This window comes from Parasteatoda tepidariorum, chromosome 1 (assembly GCF_982258835.1).
Source record: "Parasteatoda tepidariorum strain Cologne lab strain chromosome 1, Ptep-v5.0, whole genome shotgun sequence".
NCBI lineage: Eukaryota > Metazoa > Arthropoda > Arachnida > Araneae > Theridiidae > Parasteatoda > Parasteatoda tepidariorum.
In genome coordinates, this window is record NC_141755.1 from 101,555,284 (window position 1) to 101,577,615 (window position 22,332).

Genomic DNA, 22,332 nt, shown 5'->3' on the forward strand with positions numbered 1-22,332 from the left:
ATGCAGGGATTTTGATTTTTTCTTTACAAACTGGGAAAATATGGGGAATTTTGTTTCTTATTTTTGTCTTATAAAAAAAATGGTGACCACTCAAATTGGATATTTAACCATGATATTTCAGTTATACTGAACTATTTCATTTACTATAGCATTATTTAAGTATGTTCAGCTGTTTTTCCAGCAATTAAAACTAATAAAAATAGTTAGCCCTATATAGCTCACACAAGAGCACACTAATTGTTGTGTTTCCTCTTAATATATTGTGTATAATATATACATGGAAAACTCAGGGAATTTTTTTTCCAGATTTGAGTGGCAATGCTGAGTGAGTTCAATAATTTTTTTTTTAAATAATGAGTAAAAAACACTTATGGAGGTTTTTAATTGTACTATGAACTAAGTGAAATGTTAAGTTGTGCATTGGTGCAACATGGTCAACTTATAGAGGAGGATGAGTCACTGTTTTTAAATAATATCTTATATCATTTTAATATTACATATCTTTTCTTAATATATAATTTATTTATATATCTTAATATATAATTAGTTTTTTTACATAACTTTTATTCAACTAATTGCAAACTGATAAGTTGAATAAATATCTTAGTTCTGTCTACACGAGTTCAAACGCAGTGATATAAATTTACTTTTGATAAGAGCCATCATCATTGTTCTTCATAATCTATCATTGCTTATACACCTGCCGTTCAGTAAAATAAATAAAATGGTGCAGTTTATGCAAGAGTATTTTGCTGCAGCCAAGGAATACTGAAGTTGACGATGGTTAACAATTGGAAAAAGTATATTTCTTTGAAATTGATGTGTCAGCCTAAGGTTGAGTTAAATTAATGCAAAACACCAACAAAAATATTTTTTTATGAGTGTTTAATCAGTACCATTTAAAACTCTGAATTTAAAATTGAATTTGCTTTTTTCTGACTATTTTTTCATGGACACAGCTTAGGGAAAAGAAGAAAAATGATAGTTCAAAAAGTGTGAATGCAATCACTAGAATTGCTTATTCTATAAATTTTCCAAATAATTACATTGACAGTGTTAAGAATAAGCTAAAGCAATAAATTTTTTGTTACTATTCATAAAAATCTATCTGAATTATATGTAAAAATGTGAGTTTATTGATTTTGAGGGAGAACTACTTATTTTAAACACATTATCTAAAACAGAGGTTTCCAACTTACATGAGGCCGGGGGCTGCAATTAAAAACACCAGTCAAATGGCGGGCTACAACTTTATCAAAATTTTATTTAGGACTCTTTTATGTTTGAAGGAAATATTACTGTCAGATTTTTATCAAGTTGTTCAAAACAAAAGTATTGAATTACAAATTAAAATAAGAAGTAGATTTTTAAAAATATTTAATTGCATATTAAAAAATTCTGTCTACAATAACTTTAATTGTGCATCTATGTATTAAACAATTAATGTGCAACAGATATCAAATCGTTAAGATATAAAACTTAAAAGTATTTAAAACCCATATAGCTTTTTTTACGAAAATTTTCCGCAAAAAAATGACAACTACTTTATTTTAGCCTGCGGGCCACAAAAAAAGGCTTTGCGGGCCGCCAATTCGTAACCACTAATCTAAAATTGCGCAAAATTTAAAATAAAAAATAACTGTCTTCAAAAAAAGTGACTGAAAATTAAATAATGCTCCTGCCTTTTTATTATAACTTTAAATGTAAATTGTTTATTTGAAATTTAATCGCAAACAATAGTTTTTTGTTTAAAATTATTACAAGATCAAATTTGAATCCATCCCAATTTTATAAAGCTATGCAGACCATTTGTTTTTATATGAATAATATTCGTATGTTTTTATATGAATAATATTGCATTAAATTTGGCTTCACGTGTTATACAAATTAATAGAATATATATATATTTAGTTTTGCAAGTCAGTTATGTTATAAACTATGACATATTTTTGGAGAATGTTTTATATCACAATATATATACTCCTGTTATTATCACAACTATGTCCTAAACACAAATATTTCTTTTTCAGGAACTGGTGGAAATGGTAAAAGCTAAAAAAGCTGCTGCCAACAAATCTAAAAAATAGGTGTAGCCAAGAAATTTCTCTTCTGTAAATACAATGATGTCGAGACACAGTGATACTCATGTGTGTTGTACATATTGAATCAATTAAAAACAATCTTTTAAGAAACTTTCTTTTCCAATTGTTAAAAATTCAAAATGAAACGGTTGCCTGTATTTATTTAATTGCAAAAAAGAAAGAAGGGAAAAAGCAACCACTGCTTAGAGCTTACATTTGTCTTGATAGAAATCTGATTGATAAACACTTGCTGGATAATGTTTTATCCTCTAAACTTATTAGGGCAATACAGTGGCGTAGTTTTAATATATGTTCAAGGGGGTTATCGGTCATCTTCTTCTAATATATATATATATATTCTGTCCCGTAGTGGACGGATCGTAATCACACGGTTCCCAGTACAACGCCGAAGTCAAGCATCACTAGCTGCAGTCAGTAAGCGGGTGGGTAACCACTTTAATCAGCCTGCGTAGGGACTGGTGGTGCGCGGTATTGGTCCTCGTTAAACTGTTCTACTGTAAAGTGCTCAACTTCGCGTGCAGGTCGTCGGGTTGCCGAAGCAGGGGAGCCATCCCCTCCCCTCTGCAGAGGATCAAAATTGCGATGGCATGTCTTCGTATATCATCCTCGGGGATGTTTCCCAGACAGTCTCCAATAGCCCATTGTTCAGCTCTAGTATGCCGTAAATAAAATACCTACCTGCCTAGATATATATATTCTAAATGTTTAAGTTACAAAAAATGAATAATGAAAACTTTTTTGCATCCTACTTTTTTGCATTGCTTACAACAGTTCATTATTCAAGTAATGTTTTATTTCTCCCCATGACGGAAGATTATGGTGGCATATCTTGTTTGAGACACTATTACCACTGGCAAGTGCACAAGCAATATGATACAGTAAGACCCCGCTTAATGCTGTTTCGTTTAGCGCTGTTTCGGTTTAGCGCTCTTTTATTTCAACCCGGGGATTCCCCGAAATTGTGAGCGGGGACTCCCCAAATATGTATATAACATATTCGAAACAGTGTAGTTGTGTTTCTTGTTTGGTGCGGTGCTGTGCGGGGGCATTTTTATCATTTGAAACATTTGTTGACATTATTGTAAGTACATATAAATTTAAATAATACTATGACGATTAATGCAGTGACAAACATTATAATCTTTAGTTTTTATCACGGGTGATAATGAAAAACAAGAAAAGAAAGCAACCATAAAAAGCATTTCACTGGAAACTAAAATGCAAGGAATTAGAAGATTAGATTCTGGTGAACGTCAATCTCAAATTATTGCTGCATTGAATTTGGCAATTTCAACAATGAGGACAATTCTTAAGAATGAAGAAAAAATACTGTCATCGGCAACTGCAACTACGTCGAGCTCTGCAACTAGAATTACCCGTTCTAGAAATAACATTATAGAGGAAATGGAAAAACGACTGTCTATATGGATTGACCACGAAATTGAACGCAATATCTATCATAATGGAAAAAGCTAGAAGAATTTTTAATTACATTCTTACATTCAGGTTGAGGCAATTGACATAAGTGAAACTTTTGCTTGCTAGTCGATGATGGTTTAATAGATTTAAACATCGAAATAATCTTCACAACATAAAGATTACAGGAAAAGCAGCAAGTGGTGATACGAAAGTGACGGCTGAATTCCCAGCGACAATAAAAACAATAATTGAACAAGAAAACTATCCTCCAAAATTGGTTTTTAATGTTAATTAAACAGGCCTGTTTTGGAAAAGAATGTAAAAACGAACATATCTATCCCGTGAAGAGAAACGAGCACCAGGATTTAAAGCCGCAAAAGATCGCTTAACACTTCTACTGGGTGGCAATGCAAGCGGAGATATCAAATTAAAACCACTACTAGTTTACCACTCCAAAACCCCAAGAGCGATGAAAGGCGTATCTAAATCAACTTTACCTGTAATTTGGGAGTCTAATAAAAAATCATGGATAACTATGAAAATTTTCCAGGATTGGTTCACTGAACATTTCTGACCGTCTGTTAAACGTTATTGCGAAATTAAAAAACTTGAACAAAGAACACTACTATTAATTGATAATGCTCCAAGCCACCCAACAAATTTATCAGACTTAACAACATGCATTGAAGTCGAAGTGGTTTCGCCTAGCACAACTCCCTAATCCAACAAATGGACCAAGGCATTATATCCAGTTTTAAGGCTTATTACTTGCGGCGAACATTAAAGCAGATGTTTGACAAAATAGACTGACAAGGGAAACTAGGGAAGTGTGACTCGCCAATTTTGAAATAAGCTAGTGGGATGTATGCCTTATGAGGAATAATTTTCGGGGGCAACATTCGTTTCGGCCCATAGAAGGTCCTGTGAGAGATAAAAAATAATTCAATATATAGAAAAATCAGTATTTTATTACTTCAATGCAGACTATTAGTTATTGTAATTGTCTCATAATCCAATTAATTTGTAATTAATTGGATAATTAATTAATTTGCAAATTAATAAATTAACATTTGTTTCGGCCCATAGAAGGTCCTGTGAGATATAAAAATTAATTCAATATATGGAAAAATCGGTATTTTATTACTTCAATGCAGACTATTAGTTATTGTAATTGTCTCATAATCCAATTAATTTGTAATTAATTTGATAATTTTTTATTTTCCTAACTAATAAATTAATCAGAAAATTTATTAATCATGATCTAATTATCAATTAATTATTAATTAATTATTAATTGATTTGCAATTACATGCTCCAATTAATTTGGAAAGTTTTTTGAAAAAAAAAATTTGATGTCAATTTTTTTTAAAAAATTAACCTAACAGGTTTTTCTGAAAAACTGCAGATATATAAAATTTTCGAATTCAATTTTGACAATAAATATTCATTATATATTACGTGAAAGTACCACACAATTAATTGGATTTTGAAACAATTACAATAACTAATAGTCTGCATTGAAGCAATAAAATACTGATTTTTCTATATGTTGAATTATTTTTTATCTCTCACAGGACCTTCTATGGGCCGAAACGAATGTTGCCCCCTAAAATTATTCCTCATAAGGCATACATCCTAGTAGTTCATTTCAAAATTGGTGAGTCACACTTCCCTAGTTTCCCTTGTGAGAAGAGAAGCAATCAATAAGAGAATTTTGGAAAAACTACAATATCATGAATGCTGTAGAAAACATAAACTTTTCTTGGAATGAGATAACATAAAGATAAAGAACACTTGGCCAGATTTAAGTAAGAGCGAAGACATTGGACACTCTATCGATATGGATGAAATAGTGGAATTAGCAAAACAAACTGGTTTAGATGAAGTAAATACGGAAGACGTCGAAGAAATAGTTCAAGAAACAGCAGCTAGTCTTTCTAATGATGAGCTCAAGGAATTAACTGCACAAGAAGAAAACAAAAATAATGATATTAGTGATTTCGAAGAAGAGCAAAAAGAACTTTCGATGGCGTTTGTAAAAAGGAGTTTGACCATTATAACTGAAATTATGGACCAATTTGTTGAAAATTATCCAAATTTTGACAGGAGTTCAAAAGCAAGACGGAGTGTTATAGATGCTTTATCCACTTATCAACAACTTCTAACAGAACGCAAGAAGAAAACACAAACTACATTAGATGCCCTCTTGACAAAAAGGCAGAATATTGGAAGCACAAAATAGACTAAATGATCTGACTGACTTAGAATTTTATTTGTTTTTATACCTACGTATATTCGTTTATATTTTAGTAAGAAATAAATGTTTGGTTTTATTTTTATTAAAAAAAAACATAATTATTAAATTTAATACCTAACCAATTTTCTATTCATCTTCCCCTAACCCCATTATTTACATGTTAAGATAGCCTCGTTTAGCGCTGTTTCGCATTACGCACTACTTTGATGGAACGATCTACGCGTTACTTATGTGCATTTTCGATGCAAAATTTCTGTACATGTTTGATGTTATCACTCTGAATTGCGAGGTAGATTCGGAATTGATTTTGGAAAACCAGAATTTAAATGAAAAAAGGAGAGAGAAAAATTTCACAACAAGTATGCTTTTTTCTGATTTATCTAGAGCAGATTCTTGGTTTTTATTTTATATACTAGAACTTGACTCAATTTGCAGCAAATGTTTCAGAATTTATAAATTCCTAATCTTACATAACGACTAGTAAAGTTGCAAGAAGTCAAGCACCGATTACATAGAATCGGCAAAATCTAGAATTCATTTTCAAAATATACAGATTTTCGAGCAAGATGGAAACTAACTCTATATCATTTTATTATGTCTCACAAATGTTTCTAAATTTAATCAGAAAATATTTTTATTTAGTTCACACGTTTTTTTTTTCCCTCAAAATTTCCATTTTCGTTACAAAATGGCATATCTAGTGAACCACATAATTGTCATTTTAATTTTATTAAACTTGGTGTACAAGATCTTTTTAGCATTTTGCATAAAAATAACCAAAGACTAACAACTTTTAATAAATTTTGAAAAACCTGGGACATTTGATGCTCCCTAACCTACAACATGAAAAAAAAAATAATAAATCTTCAAGAAAATTAAGGTATAAAGCCTGTACAACTTATTAAAAACAAAATAACTTGAAATTTATTGACTGGGAAAAAAATATGTTATAGTAAAAAAAGTAAACTAATATTTTTCATTTTAATTATTTTAGCTTCTTAACCTGAACCGACGTAAAATTTAAATGAATTTGCATGTGAATAATTTAAAAAGTCTGGTCGGGTAAGATAAAAGATCTCCAATATGAAAAGAAGAATGGAGTGGCTGTGGGGTGACAAGGGAAAGAAAGAGATAACCAAAAGTATAACATCCCACAGCAGATTGTTTCATAAAAATACGTACGCATAATAATTATCATTGTTATGATCACAAATGACATTGACAAGTCTAAAAATAAAGCTTGACGTGCAAATATCAGTGGTGCAAGTGCTGCGCCAATTGTGGAAACTGCGCCTAGATGCTCCAAATTGAAGTAGCTGACTTAAATTGCGCCAAAAAGGATATTTTCCCCAGGGTATCGCCAAGTCTCAATTTTGCGGCAACCAAGCTATTGCCATGTGGAGGGTTGCTCTGGATTCAGTGGGAAGGATTCTTGCACTCTCGTGTGCAACTCTACTTCATTTTGCAAGATATTCTCAATTTCAGGGCTTCATTTTCCACTCTGAAATGGAACCGAAACTTCTCTTGAATCTTCGGGGACCAACTAAACATTGCCAAATTTTAATCGCAAAAAAAAAAATATTATTTCTCTTGTTAATTTCATCGTTATTGAAGTGCTATCGTCTTCGTCAATGGCAAGCTAGTGGCCTTCTTGCTCTATCTCTTCTATTTATAGATTAGTATCATGATCTTTGAATTAACTTGAGGGATCATTTACTAAGTACATATTTTCATGTTGATCCTCGGAGCAGTCAAGAACCACAAAGCTTCTTAAGAGGACGCCATACCCAGATAAAAAACCGGAATTGGCAAAATCAGAGTTGTAATAGTCACACTTTGGGGGCGTCGCTTTGAGGAAGGAGTGAATTGGTACAGTGATATATGATAGAGGGTCAGTTAAACTATCCCATCCTTCCTTAGCAAAACTGAACAATATAAGCATTAGTTTCGAAAAGTGATTCTGGGTACGCGGTCTTTTATTTTTAAACTCATTCTTAGTTTCGTTGTGAAATATCCAGAATAGACATTCTAACTATTTATTTGTATGTAAATAAGTGTTTACAAGATAATGGGGATTACTTATATCTTACAATTAATTCGTTTCAAATTAAAACACCAAGAAGAATATAAATTTTTATTAATGTGTGTGGAATTAATTAAAGTAACTTAGTTTTAATAATCGGAGCTAGAAATGCTAATTATATTGAGCTGTAAATATATGAAGAAATATAATTATAAAAATTCTGAAAAATACATAATTTATTAAAACGTAGGCAATTTATCAAGTCATAATACAGAATTAAAAAAATTATTAAAACTTATACTAATATAATAAAAAGTTATAAAAATAAAAAAATAAGAATTAATTATAAAATATGATAAAAGAAAAATCAAACGCTTTTTAGGTTGCATCAAAGAAAATTTTTGTTTTGATGTATCTTTTTCAAACTTACATTCACCATCCGGAAAAATTTTATTTTCTGTAAATAAGTATAATAATTTCTCAATAAATTTCATAATTTATTTATATTGCTTTGCAATTTTGCTGAAGTTTATGTTTTGTATTTGTCTGAGAATTTTTCTCCTTTCATTTTTAATAGTTTAAGACACATACGTATATTAGAATATGGGTGTGTGTTTGTGCAAAGGAAAAAGAAAATTTAAAAAAAAATATTTTTACACAAAATTTTATTTTTATTTTTTTCCGTTTCAATAATTTTATATTCTTTTCTGTTTCATACATTTCAATCTCCATTTGAATTATTAAAATTTCTGTTTGAGTATTATTTATTTTTGTATTATTTATTTACTCTCCTTTTTTAAAGTGAATTTTTACCACATGTTCCATATTACTTCAGCCTCAGAAAAATGGAATTCAGATGAAACATCTGTTAGCGTGTAGTTTGATAATCAACGAATTGGAAAAAAAATTTCCCCTCGGTTTTTTTTTTCTTTCTGTTATTCTACTTTGTTCTCTACAGTTTTAAAATTTTGTTTTGATCACATCTTGAATTCTTTACCTTCATTTTAATTGTGTATCTATGAGCACACACCTGTTCATACAGATACATATAAAAGTTAAGAGACCCTATATTTAAAAAAAAAAATGGTTATTGTGTTATTTTGGGGGTTTAAATTTAGTGAAAAATATTTTCTCGAACTATTTTTTTGATGTATTTCTTATTTACGTAATGAAATATAAACTTATTTATAACGCAGATAAGTTTGCAGACATATGTCAGAACTTCGCAAACACAAAAAAAATAATAAATCAAAAATAGAGAAAATGACTGTAATATTACAAAAAATTCAAATTTTGTGGGTAAAGCATGCAATTAAAAAAACTCTCTAATTAAAAGCATAAAAAATCTTTATTTATAACCATCCTGATCTTTTACTTCCGTATAATCAAGATAAAAACATAAAAAGGAAAAAATAAAAAATATAAATTACAAAATAGAGCAAATATAAATAGTTTACATGTGTATGTGCATTACAAACAGTATAACTTGAGTCACAAGAAATGTATAATTGCAATATATTTATTATGTTTACATATGGTGACAAAATGAGGGCTAAAAACAAGAGCACAACTCTTATTTTATCACAGATGGAAAAAAGGAATGCAATATCAAAAAGTTAATTAAAAGTAAAATTGGCATAGTAAATAATACAATGCTAATTATGGGCATTTTGTAGTAGTTAAAGTGAACATTTTCCTGTCAATTTTAAATAGCCATCGAAATATCCTGCAAGATATAAAAACGTGTTTCTCAACAAAAGATTTTTAATATAATTTTCTTTAAAAAAATTTTTAAAGATAAAAGCTATTTTGCAATAAAATACTAAAAATTGGTGATATATTTTTTTTCTAAAAATTTTAATGCAACTCGCTAATATCACCAACATACTCCCCTATCCCCATTGTCTCATGATTAAATTATTCTGAATACATTGTATGTTATTAAATTTATTGTATGTCTTAATGGATTAAAATAAATTAATGGTGACATAAATTAAAAATTTATTTATTTAAAATGTAGTTTTAGCGATGATTATTTGAATACATATAAAGTAACGACTTTTAATAGCAAGTCTGTCTAATTGCTATAACTACTTATTTTAGAGAATAATAATTCTGATTCAATTATTGCAAATAATGCTGACAAAAAAAGAAAAGAAAATAATACTAAAATATAGAATTAAAATATAAAGTCAGGCAAGAATAAATAAAGCAAATAGGCATTATGATGAACAGCAATAAAAATTTTAAGAAATGTTAAAATATAATATTCATGTTTAAATCTAGCATTACTATATAAAACAAAATAAATAAAAATCTGAGCAACAACATGTGTGGGCGAGAAATAAAGAGCATTTGCGAGAAGGAAAATTATATTATACAATCGTTGACACTGTGAAAGCAAAATTTTACTGAGAAAACTCATGATACTAGGCAATTCTGTAAACTAGCACAAGTATTTTTTCGGGAAAACTCATGGTGCTAAATAGTTGTGGAAATTTTGAAGATAAAATATGAGTAACTAAAACAAATAATAGTGAAAAAAAAATTTCTTTTCAAGAATATACACTATGTTGTACAGTTGCAAACATTAAATTTGAAAATAATAATATATATATATATATGTACATTTAGCACTGTCAGCAATGTGAAGAAAATATAACATTATTAATAAAATCTGGAAATACTATACAAAATAAAAATCTGGATGCTGAGAGATAAGAAGCACTTGCTAAAGGGAAGGGAAAATTAAAATGTAGGTATATGCATGTATATGTATGTATGTATATGTATGCATATGCATGTTTAGACTTTTGTATATATATATATATATAGATAGATAGATAGATAGATATATTTGGTGGCATTATTAATTATAAATTTAAAATTACGAAAATTATACTGTGATTTTTGAATTCTTTTCATTAATAGCTGCAATTACAATGTACTGTGGGTTTCTTATAGGAAGTGATCTTGTAAAACGAGGATCAATAATTTCTGGCAGCAGGCAGTCGAAATAGAAATTCTTTAATTTTTGTTCCATTTTATTTTCCCAAAACTCGTCATCTCGTTTTATGTTTTCTACTTTGATCCCTTTGGGTGTCCATAAAACAAAAAGGCAAAAACTTTTTCTAGTAATGTGTAATTGATTGTAAAAAATAATTAGAATTTGCAAATGTACTACAAGGATCATAAAATTTATTGACACAGTCAAGAAGTATCTTTTCGAATAAACACATAATGCTAAATAGTGGCAGAGATTTGAAAATGGGAAAATAAAACGTGAATAAAACAAATTATACAGGGAAAAAAAATTTCCTTTTCAAAAATATACATGACGCTGCACAGTAATAAAAATTAGATTTGAAAATACTAAAATAAAATATGTTCATTTAACTCTGTTAGCACTGTAAAGAAAATGAAACGTATTTTCAGAAAAACTCATTATTATTGAACAGTTAGGAAAATTTACGAAATGGGAAAATATAATATTCATATTTAAAACTAGCAATCTATATTTGCGAACATAAAAACCTGAGTAATATTATATGATGCTTAGAAATAGTTAGCATTTGCTAGTGAAGAAATTAAAATATAAATCACATATCGGTTATTATATCGCATAATTTAAAGAAATTGCCAATTAATAATTTTAGAAAATTGACTTTTATTTAAGAAAAATTAGATTATGAATTGCCTGTTATGCACATAATTTCAGCCAAGGATTTGCCCGAATGGATTTGCACACGGTAAAAATTGTATAAATTAAGGAAGAAGTTTTTTAGTAAATTTATTCACAATAACATACAATTAACTTAAGGCTTTTATATAGAATTTAATTATTTTATTTGGGTAACCATTGTTTTTTTTTATCAAATTTTGTCTATTTGTTTTTTGGATAACTAAACATCTATATATATATTTCTCTTACACGGCACCAAAAAAAAGCCTCATTACAACTCCCCGAATGGCAACATTAGAAAATCGACCAATGTTTGCTGCTAAAAATGTCACATGGCAAATGTCACATGAGGTGGCTCAACATATAGCGCTTTTAAAAACGGAAACAATAACCAGAGTGAGCATTGCCCTAAAAACATGATAATATTTAATTTAAACTGGCTCAACATATAGCGCTTTTAAAAACGGAAACAATAACCAGAGTGAGCATTATCAGGTTGTTCAATTCAGATTCATGCCCTAAAAACATGATAATATTTAATGTAAACTCAATTAGGAATTAATTAGGCTGGCCTTCTCCATGACTATAAATAAGTCACAAGGTCAGAATTTTGAGAAAATCAGCTTAGTATTGACTAAGCAAGTTTTTAGTCATGGACAACTTTATGTTGGCCTGTCAAGAGTTAAGTCATTTGACAGCCTTTCAGTAATTGCTCCAAGATGCCAAATCAATAATTGTGTTTTCAAAGAAATTCTAAATGCTTAGTGTTAATTTCTTAGAGCTTTGCAGAAAAAAATGTTTTTTGGAAAAAATTTAATCGAATCGTAATTTGTTCTAAAATGTTATGTACTTTATCACAAATGTTAATTAATATAGAAATTGATTTCAATAATGCTGATCACCAAAAAATATTTCATTTGACGATAAAACGAATTTTTGTGTTCTTGAAAATGAAAGACTTTTTGAGGGTTATTATCTCACAAGGAAAAGTTAGGGTTTAAAGTTTTTATTTTTAAATAATAAAATTTTTTTCTAAAACTTTCAGAATTTGTAGCATTAATTAATTTATTATACACATTTAGTTGAATTTAGGTGAGTAACTGCAATATTTGATAATTTATTTTGCTAATATGTTTTTCATTTAGCTAATGTTTTTATTTTTTTCACCATGTACAATCTAAATAGCTAATATACTTTTTAAAAGCCAATAAGAACATTGATAGAATTCTTCTACACAAGTACAATACTATGTCTTTGATGATAATATACTATGTCTTTGTGCTAGAACATTGTGTTCATTGGCGAGCGAGCGCAGCGAGTCATGGTTCACGGCGTGAACCACATAGGATTGCGTAGCAATTCTCGGGGGTTGACGAGCGTTAGCGAGCAGGGGGCGGAGCCTCCTAGTTACTACATAATCTTTTAATTCTACACATTTGATTAAAAATGGTATTAAAATAGATATTTTTAAGAGCATTAGAATTCCAAATAATTTATTTGCCTTAAAATAAAAATAATTTCTTTTATAAAATAGACCAACAAAGCAGATATTTTCTTCTTTTATAATGCCCAAATACAAAAAATTAAAGCTATCATTATAATTACGAAGGGAGGTTAATTCCTAGGGGTAAATATTATTAAATAAAAGAGTATATTCATGAAAATTGAAGATAATTAAATCATCAATAAATCTAAAAACAAATTTAATATTAAGAGTACAATTTCTTTTTTTTTAGTGCAAAAAAAAATTAGCTAAGAGAGATGAAATATTAGATCCTTCCGGTATTCCATCAATTTGGAAAAAAAATATCTTTTCCATTTTAAAGATAATTATTGAAAAGACGAAAATTAATTGGAATTTCCCAATAATCAAAATCGCAATTAAAGATTTTTTCAAAACTTAGTAATAATTCAAAAGAACATCTTTTAGTTTAGAAAGGGGAATGCTATTGAAAAGATCTTGGAAATCATAAGTGGCAATAGAATTAATTTTATTATGTTTAATAAATTATAAAATCAGTGGATTATTAGTGATAATCCAAGAAAAATCCTCTTTAATAATATTATTGATAATTTTATTTAAGTAGTTAAAGAAAAAGGTGCCAAGTTTAATTAGGAAAGTATTAGACCCACATGTGACTGTTCTGAAATTTATAGTAATTTCATGAAATTTAGGACTGATATTTAAGTAAAGAAATTTCATATTGCTAATTTCAATTTTTAACCTCGTATATAAAGCTAAAAAAAATATAATGACAATATTATTATTTAAATTACGAAGTTTAAAATTTTTACTATTTCTAACTCCGTATTTAAAAGTACTACATAAAATTTTTTACAGAAGATTGCATAATTATTGTTAGCTTAATTAATATATAATTAACTAATTAAATATATTTATCCTACAATGTTTTGATAAGTTGTTATTGCCAAAATTAAGAAGAAAAAAAAATAATAAAAAACATAAGAAAATTCGAAAGAAAGTCTTCCATCCTAACTCATTTTAAAGAAAGAGAATGAAATAAAAACTATTTTCAACCACAACAGAAGACCCCAAGGCTATTTAACCCCTCAACTATTCAAAGAAAGTAAAGAGGCTTTTCTCCTAACCCCCCAAAAGATTCCCCCTACTAGAACTTTTACTCGTATTGGTAAATGAAGGGAGGACAGATGGGAGGCGTGGTTTAGGCTCTTTTCCCAATTTTTTTAAGAATTTTTTCATCTTTCTTTGCTAATAACACATTTCATAATTGAAGAAAATAATTACTAATTATTTCTTTTGGTAGCTTGAAATGTATAGTTCGAGTACGTGAACTCAAAAATAAGGATTTACTGAATGAATTTTGATAAAAATCGGATTTCTAGAAGATATCTCTATTACTGATATTTAAACTCCATTAATAATTTAAAATTTATGGTAAAACAAAAAGTGATTTCCTAAAACCTTAGAGTAAACTATGAAGTTTCAAATGCTGAAAGAATTTTTCCAAAATATCAAAATGCAAAAAAGTTATTAGCAAATGAAGCTCCCATAGAAAAAGCATTAGCAGCTGGCATTGAGAAGGTAGGTATTGCGTCCTCTTAACCTCAAAATTTCCATCTCCCTTTTATTCATTTTAATAAAAATAAGAATTAATTGAGTTTCCTAAACGTAAATTTTTTATCTGAGGGACCATCCACTGATTGCATATTGTTTTTAAACATTTATTTTAATTTATTACTTTTTTTTACTAATATTGTATGAAGAGAGGGGCTTTCAATATTTTAAATGCAGCAAAAAATCTTATGTTTTTCAGATTTGTCATTCAAAAATACTTTAATTCATCTCTTAATGATTTGATTTAAAACGATTGATCTAAAAAAAATTTATTATCACAGATTTGCTAAATATTATGAGCGTAGGGACAATATAATAATTTACTTCTGACAAAAAACTTTTAGCTTCATTGTATTCGCATTTAAATTTTTTTAATCATTTCATTATTAAAATACTGTGCTTAGTAACCAAGTTTAATAGAAATTTATTAGGGGCCATTCACTAATTTACATTTGTAATATAAATTTATTAAAGTTTTCTTAATTTGCTTAATTCTTTACATATATTTATAAATTCGGTATGGTCAATATTAATCCTGTTAATGTTTTGTTGAATATACTATTGCAAATAACATTTATTTAAATTTTAAGAAAAATGCACTCGATAAACTTAAACAGTGGCGTACGCAAGGGAGGGGTTTAAACACCCCCCTTGAGCTCAGACAAAATGGCAAAAATAAAAAATTTTGTAGAAATTATGCGAGCTATTATTTTTTAAGGCAATATATTTTTATTTGCCTTATGCCTGCTTTTCTTAGTTTGTCAGGAAAGGACTTAAAATCATTGGATGTAGAAAACGCAGATATTTGGCAAAATTCAAATTTAATAGATGTTTGACTAGATACCACAAAGGTCCTTATCTTCTTTTAAAAAAAATTCTATATTTATATTTATTCTAAAAAAAATTCTATATTTAGGTTCCAGGTCTTTTTACTTGGCATGCACAAAAAAGTTATTAAAAGCATTGCGGCTTGAAAATTGGTTACTGCAGCATCTTAAAGTGTTGCATTCTGTAATGAGAATGGAAGACACTTCTAATAAGCCAATAAGATATCTGGCAACAGTAACCCCATCCATTATAAAACCTGAAAAGACATCTATGTTGCTGTTACGTGGTGAACCAGAAGGTTATTCTTCTGACTCAAATGAATATGCACAGATTGATGTGTTTTGGAAAAACTATTTTGTGAAGAAAGATAATTTAGGAAATATCAAATATCCTCTTTTAACAAAGCTTTTTTAAGCTCTTTTGTTAATACCACGTGTTGAAAGAGGTTTTAGTGTGAACAAAAAGTGACTTGACAATAGGACAAGTTTAAATTCGCGTGTTAATGGTTTGGGACAAGTTGTGTCACATATTAACAAAGTAGGGAGTTAAAATAACTTTAAAGTTGACAACGATATGATTAAAGTGGCGCTTGCAGCATTTAAAAATTATTCTGCTCGATTAGAGGTTGAGAAAAAAGAATGTGAAAACACTGAAATTGATTTGCAAAAAAAATTGAAGGCATCTCATAATCTCTTAGCCACAGTTGAAAAAAGTATGAAAGATGGGTTAAATAATAAAGACATGTTGATTATAGAAAGCGGACAGATCCTCTTATCTGAGGCTAAGTCGAGGATAGCAAAAAGAAACTTAGTTTGTTAATGCAGGGACCTTCAAAAAAGTGTTAAAAAATAAGATATGTTATTAATGAACAAAATTAAAAATTCTTATTTTAATTCTTTTTATTAAATATGCTCCAAATCTTCGTTTCGCTGCTCCAAAATTGCTTTTTTGTTGCTCCAAAACCATGTTTTGCCACTTGCACCACTGAAATATATGTTATGTAATTAACGTGCCACGTGACCAGAAAAATAAGGGGCATAGGTGCAATGAGACATTTTTTATGGTTGGTGCATTAAAAAACTAAGGGTGATATTGTGCAAGAGTATAATTCTATATCCATCTGTGGGGGGCTACAAAAAGGTACCCCACCATGGAATCTAGTTAACCTGTCTTATATACTAGTGAATTGGAATTATATTTTTGTTGTGGTAGAAACACTACAGTACTCCCCCACCAGAATTATATCTCATAGAATTCGATACATTGTTACCACTAGTTGATTCAATGCTGTTTGGTGAGAAGCTGGGAGAGCTGTATTAAGTTCACGGCCGTTCCTGTGTTGCCTTTAGCAGTCAAGTGTGTGATCGAGACTGAGAAACAACAGCGTGAGGAGGACAATGTCACAGTCACAAGTAGTAAGTCAACTGTTCAATGTGGACCATCTATCGCGGTAGGCGTGTTCAAATCGAAGTGGGCATTCTGTTAAGATAGGCGTGTTAATGGGAGTTTCTGTCTATAGGTAGGCATGTTCACATCACGTCCGAAGGTCACCAATGTGGGGAAAATCATGTTGACAATGTCAACCTTCATGTATGAAAAGGTACAATAGGCATTTTTTCTTGTTTGTTTCATTATTGAATTGGGCAAGTATTCAAAGAATCATCCAGTATATGGACAGATGTTTCAAGGCAAAGCCGATGAATTTGATAAGGCTACTTTTATGTGCTCGAATGGCTGGTTAGACAGGTTTATAAAGCGGAATAACATAAATTCTGGAAAAATTATCGGAGGGTAGGGAAGTGTTTCTTTACCCGATGTTGGTCGGCTAAAGATTACTAATTCTTTTTGTACGCAAGACGAAGAGTAATAAAAATTAACACATTTTTGTTACTACGTATTATTTTTCAGCCATTTTTGTATTTCATTTTATGGGTCATTTATTTAAATGATGTGTAATAAAAGGGGGTGTTTGGAACCATTAACTAAAATTGTTTGGGAAACAGATATAGTTAAGTCTCGGTTATAGTGAACCGTACATTTCTTCGGACAACCTTCTTCATTCGTACTATAACATTCTCTTTCAAATATGTTCTGTTGTCTAGGCAAACTTATTCTGATATCGAAAACTAATTCTACCAACAACAAAAAATATTTTAGAAAATTATGTGTTTGATGGGTAGTTAAGCAAAACGTCTAATAGAATAAATAAAAATATAGTTCTAAACAGTGATTCATATGCATTGGCTTTAGGCTGTACTGAAGATCTTTCAGGCATTTTTATATTCCATAAAAAAGTAATTTTATTGAACAAGAAGGTATAAATTAACGGTACAGAAAAATAACAGAATACTGAAAAGATAGCTAGAAGAAATAAGCTCAGTGTACATGTTTTTGATTTTCATAGGAGTAATTGCTTTTAACACATTATTATACAAATAGATAACATCTAAACATAATACTAAATATTTCATCAAACACATCAAGCTTAGTAGGCTTTATTCCCAGTGTACAGTCCGCAAAAAAAAAACGAATCACCCTGAATAACTTTCGTTCTAATGAACGGATTTTCACGAACTAAGTGTCAATCTTAATGGCTCCTGGGGGTGACCTCAAATATGCTAATTAATTAATGCTAACTATTAATTAACATACGAAATCAGACACAAAAACGTACTTATATGTATGTATTTATACGTATACAAAAACGTACGTATGAATTTACATTATAAAATTCAAATAGATCTCGGTTATTTAATTTTGGAATTTTATAAACACGTATTATCTAAAATTTTAATTTGCCGGGCTTCTATTATTAAGTAACGTAGACAAACGTCTTGGTGAGTGTGATGACCATTTTTATGATTATTGCATGTTTCAACTTTTATTTACTAATATTTAAAATTGAATTTTGGTAAGTTTATGAAAGAATATACCATATTTTATGTATACATAAAACTAATTGATATTTTGAATTTATAATAGTATATTATTTAATATTTTTGTTTATTAATTCATTTAAGGTAACTCAATATTTATAAAATGAAAAGATAAGAATATTCCCCAGAATTGCATTGAAAATTGCAAATTTTATCATAAGAAGGCTTAACTGCGCTAAAAGATAGAAAATTCCAGGATGAAGTGCTATGTATTCATTGGCTTGTTTAAGAGAAACGGACAAATGACGAAAACGTTCTGGGTAGTCAAAATGCAAAGACAAATATAGCCTCACAAGCAGTGACGTAGTTTTAATGTATGTTCAAGGGGATTATTGGTTGCCTCCTAATATATATATATGTGTGTATACATATACATGTGTGTATGTATATATATAAATATATATATTCTAAACATTTAAATAACAAAAAATGAATAATGAAAACTTTTTTATACATCTACGTTAACATTTTTTTGTAATTCCATAGATAAAAACTGGATACATACTAGACCTTTCCAGTTTGAGCCTTTTTGAGATCATCAAATTACGTGGGAGAGGCACTCGTCAGAAACATTTATCTAATGATCTAAGAATGTTACTTATAAGTTTATTTTTCTACCTCTTTCACCCATAAAATATTTATTAATCTAGGGTTAACAGGAGTAGTAAGAATAAATCCAAAAAAACATAGCTAACTACATAATAACACCAATAAAATCGCTGAATTATAAAACCTTTCTTTTTTTTCAAGAAATCAAATATGCTATATTACAATATCAAAACACGGATCCTGATTGTCGTTTTATAAATTTAAACTTTATAGAGCTTATGCTTAAAATAATTCAAAACTCTCTTGTCTAATTAATATAATTTTTCTCTTAGTTTCAAAATCTAATAAAAATTTAGCGTACCCCTATTAACAAAAAGAAAAATTATAAGACTAAGAGTGCTAAAGAATCGAAAATATAACTATTTATGAATAGAGAAAAGTTGTAGAATGCCTATTATTTAATTGTCATCAATTTCTTCAACAGACGTCAGAAAAGCACTTAATATTTTAAAATGAATTTAAAAACAAGTTACACATATACTTTTATAAACTTTCAAAACATGTATCTTTAATTTTAAAGTTTGCTAATCTAACAAATACATAGCTACCAACGTGGATAGGGAAAAATCCAGTAGATTTTACGAAATAATATAAATTTCTTGACAACTGTTACAAAATGTACTAATTTTACACATAGGGAATTTTAAGGATTTTTAGAGTGATCGAAATAAAAAAAAAGCAATATTTTCCATTCATGATTAACATTAAATGAAGTTGAAATGTGAATAGTTTTTTGATAGTGAATTGAGAGTGAGTACTCTCAATTTTGAATAGTAATAAGTATTTAATTCATCAAAGATAGTTAACTGATTTTTATAAATGAGGCTTGTTTCATTATGTATTAGTAACATTTATTTAAATACTCAAGCAAGCAATAATTTACAAAAATTTTATTTCAATAGGGAATTCTATTTTGATGGGGATTTTTTTAAGGAAACTTACCGAATTTTAGGGAATTTTCTAAAGTATCCAAAAACCAGGAGAATTTTTATTAAACCAGTAGACCGGAAAAACTGGCAAAATTCAGGAGAGTTGGCAGCAATACAAATATGCTAATATTTTAAAAAAAACTTCCATAAATGAAAAAAAAAATGTAATTCATGTTTAGTTAAAATTTTCAATGCATATTCAGTTAAAATATAAATGAAGTAGTAACAAATTTAACTTTTAGTGTATTTGTTAAGACTTTGAAACTTTTTTTTCCCACAGGGTAGATATTCCTATTTAAAAAAAATCAAATGTTCTCAAAATAGGCATGATTGTAATAAGCGGTGGGCACAGTTTAAAAATTTTAAAATTTATGTATTGACCTGAAAAACATTAAACAATTAGTAGTATGCCTAATATTCAGTGTGTGACCAAATCTCAGTTCCATGCATTGCAAGTCCTTAAGTAATTTCAGTTTTTATTCTATCTCCAAAAAAGTATTAAAAGTTATTTAAGACTAGACTTAAATGCATTTATTTTCATTGGTACTTGAATCAAGAAATAGTTATTGCAGTTTTTAAAGCAATTTTGGCGGCATTAATTTTAAATTAAAATAAGTAATTATTGAAAGTAACAATATTTTCAACCATCCTAAAATTCGGTTTAATACTAAATTTAGTTGATCACAAAATATGAATATCTACTGAAAGCTATTAAAATAAAATTAAATTATTTCTAGTAAGTTTTTATTATATCCAAATGTGTATGCATACTTATATTACAATATAATAGTATACTAAATATTAAGCTCACAATATCTGTATTCTTTTTAAATAAAACAATCAGTTTTTAAATAAAATATCTTAGAAATACTTTAAATGTGCAAATTAAGGTAAATAAGGGTAAGAGTAAATAAAAAGAGGTATAAGCTAATTGCAAGTTCATTTATAAATTGGAATGATGCAGATAAGATCTTTCAAAACATTTTTCTAAATATTGCATAAATTAGAAATTGCAATTATTTTACAAAAAGAGCTCTTTAAAATACTGCGCTAAATGCAATTGTTGTATCAGCATTTTTGAATTAAATTCAGCTAGAAGTAGACGAATCAAAATATGAATTATAGAACAACAGTAAGATTTAATGGATGCAATGAAAACAATGATGACTTCTTATCTTTAAACCTCAATTTTGTTTTTTGAGCTATGTGACAGATTAAACCTTTTAACTCAGCACAAGAAACTAAAATTCTCAACATTTGTGAAAAAGTTAAATATTTTAAATTACAACCATACTATAAATAGTGGCTAATTAGATTAATCAAGGACAGAGTTTCCCAAACTTTTTATCCAACACTCCCCTTTAACACAATTATTATTTTGTTCCGTTAAATGTCAAAGTGGAGTATGAAGTTAACATTTGTAAATACTAGATACTGGTTGTCTTTATAGAAAATGAAAACAGTTCAATCATTTAAATAGGGTCTCGGAAAGTAGTGATTGTTAAAATTCAAAGGTATGGAAAAACATAATTTATATAATCAAAAAACTATTTTAAAAGCACCAAATATTTTTTTTTTCATTATTCAAAATAAAAAAAACATTGGCCTTATGGAAATTTTAAAATATTAAATTAATCAATCGTTAATATCGTATAAATGTAATAACAGGTTATAAAAATAGTTTAATGTAATAAGAGCTTAAAAAAATAGTTTAACTTTTGAAACTCTTGTGACCATTCCAAAGACCGGGGCAGAGGGGCTGTAGACCTCTCATATTTTATAAATGAAGGGACATAGCACCTTCTGAGATTACAATTTTTCACTTTATTTGTATTTAAATTTACAATGAAAGGAAACTAATTTTTTATTAAAATAAATTTTTTTCTTTTGTGACTGAATTTTAAAAAAAAAAATTGCTCGATTTCAAGCGAGGGTTAACATTTCCTTGGTGAAAACTGCTACCAAATCATCACTTACTCATCCTCCCACTGCAGAATAAATATATGGCTCTATTGTTGAACACTGCAAAAATTATTGGTTCTAAAAGTAAATGCGAACAGAATTTAAAAAAACAGTAAAACAGAATTTTAAAAAATACAATTAAATGAGAGATAAAGATAAATAAATTACAGGTTTTATTAATTTTATTTTAATTTTAGAACAATTAAAATCATGAAGTTAAAATTGCAGGTTTGAATTCTTGATTGCCATTTTATGAGGTGCAGGTAATTTGGACAACCGGTCAATATTTATATATATATATATATATATATATATATATATATATATATATATATATATATATATATATATATATATATATATATATATATATATATATATATATATATATATATATACAGGAATATATACCCCCCCCCACTCTTGAGTTATGTGGAACTCCTTTTAGAAACTGCTGCTATAGTACTCAATGATTTTTTTAAAAGATT

At 28.4% G+C, this 22,332-nt stretch overlaps 1 protein-coding gene across 2 annotated transcripts in view; it reads left to right on the forward strand.

Annotated features, from left to right (window-relative positions):
• Nucleotides 1-2,192, forward strand: part of LOC107439585 (dnaJ homolog subfamily C member 2) — a 62,339-nt gene extending 60,147 nt beyond the window's left edge. For both annotated transcript variants that reach the window (XM_043051721.3, XM_087149693.1), the window contains exon 17: nucleotides 2,031-2,192. In XM_043051721.3, coding sequence (XP_042907655.2) covers nucleotides 2,031-2,087 — 57 coding nt within the window. In that variant the 3' untranslated portion in view covers nucleotides 2,088-2,192. The remainder of the gene's footprint in view (nucleotides 1-2,030) is intronic.
• The last annotated feature ends 20,140 nt before the right edge of the window (nucleotides 2,193-22,332 follow it).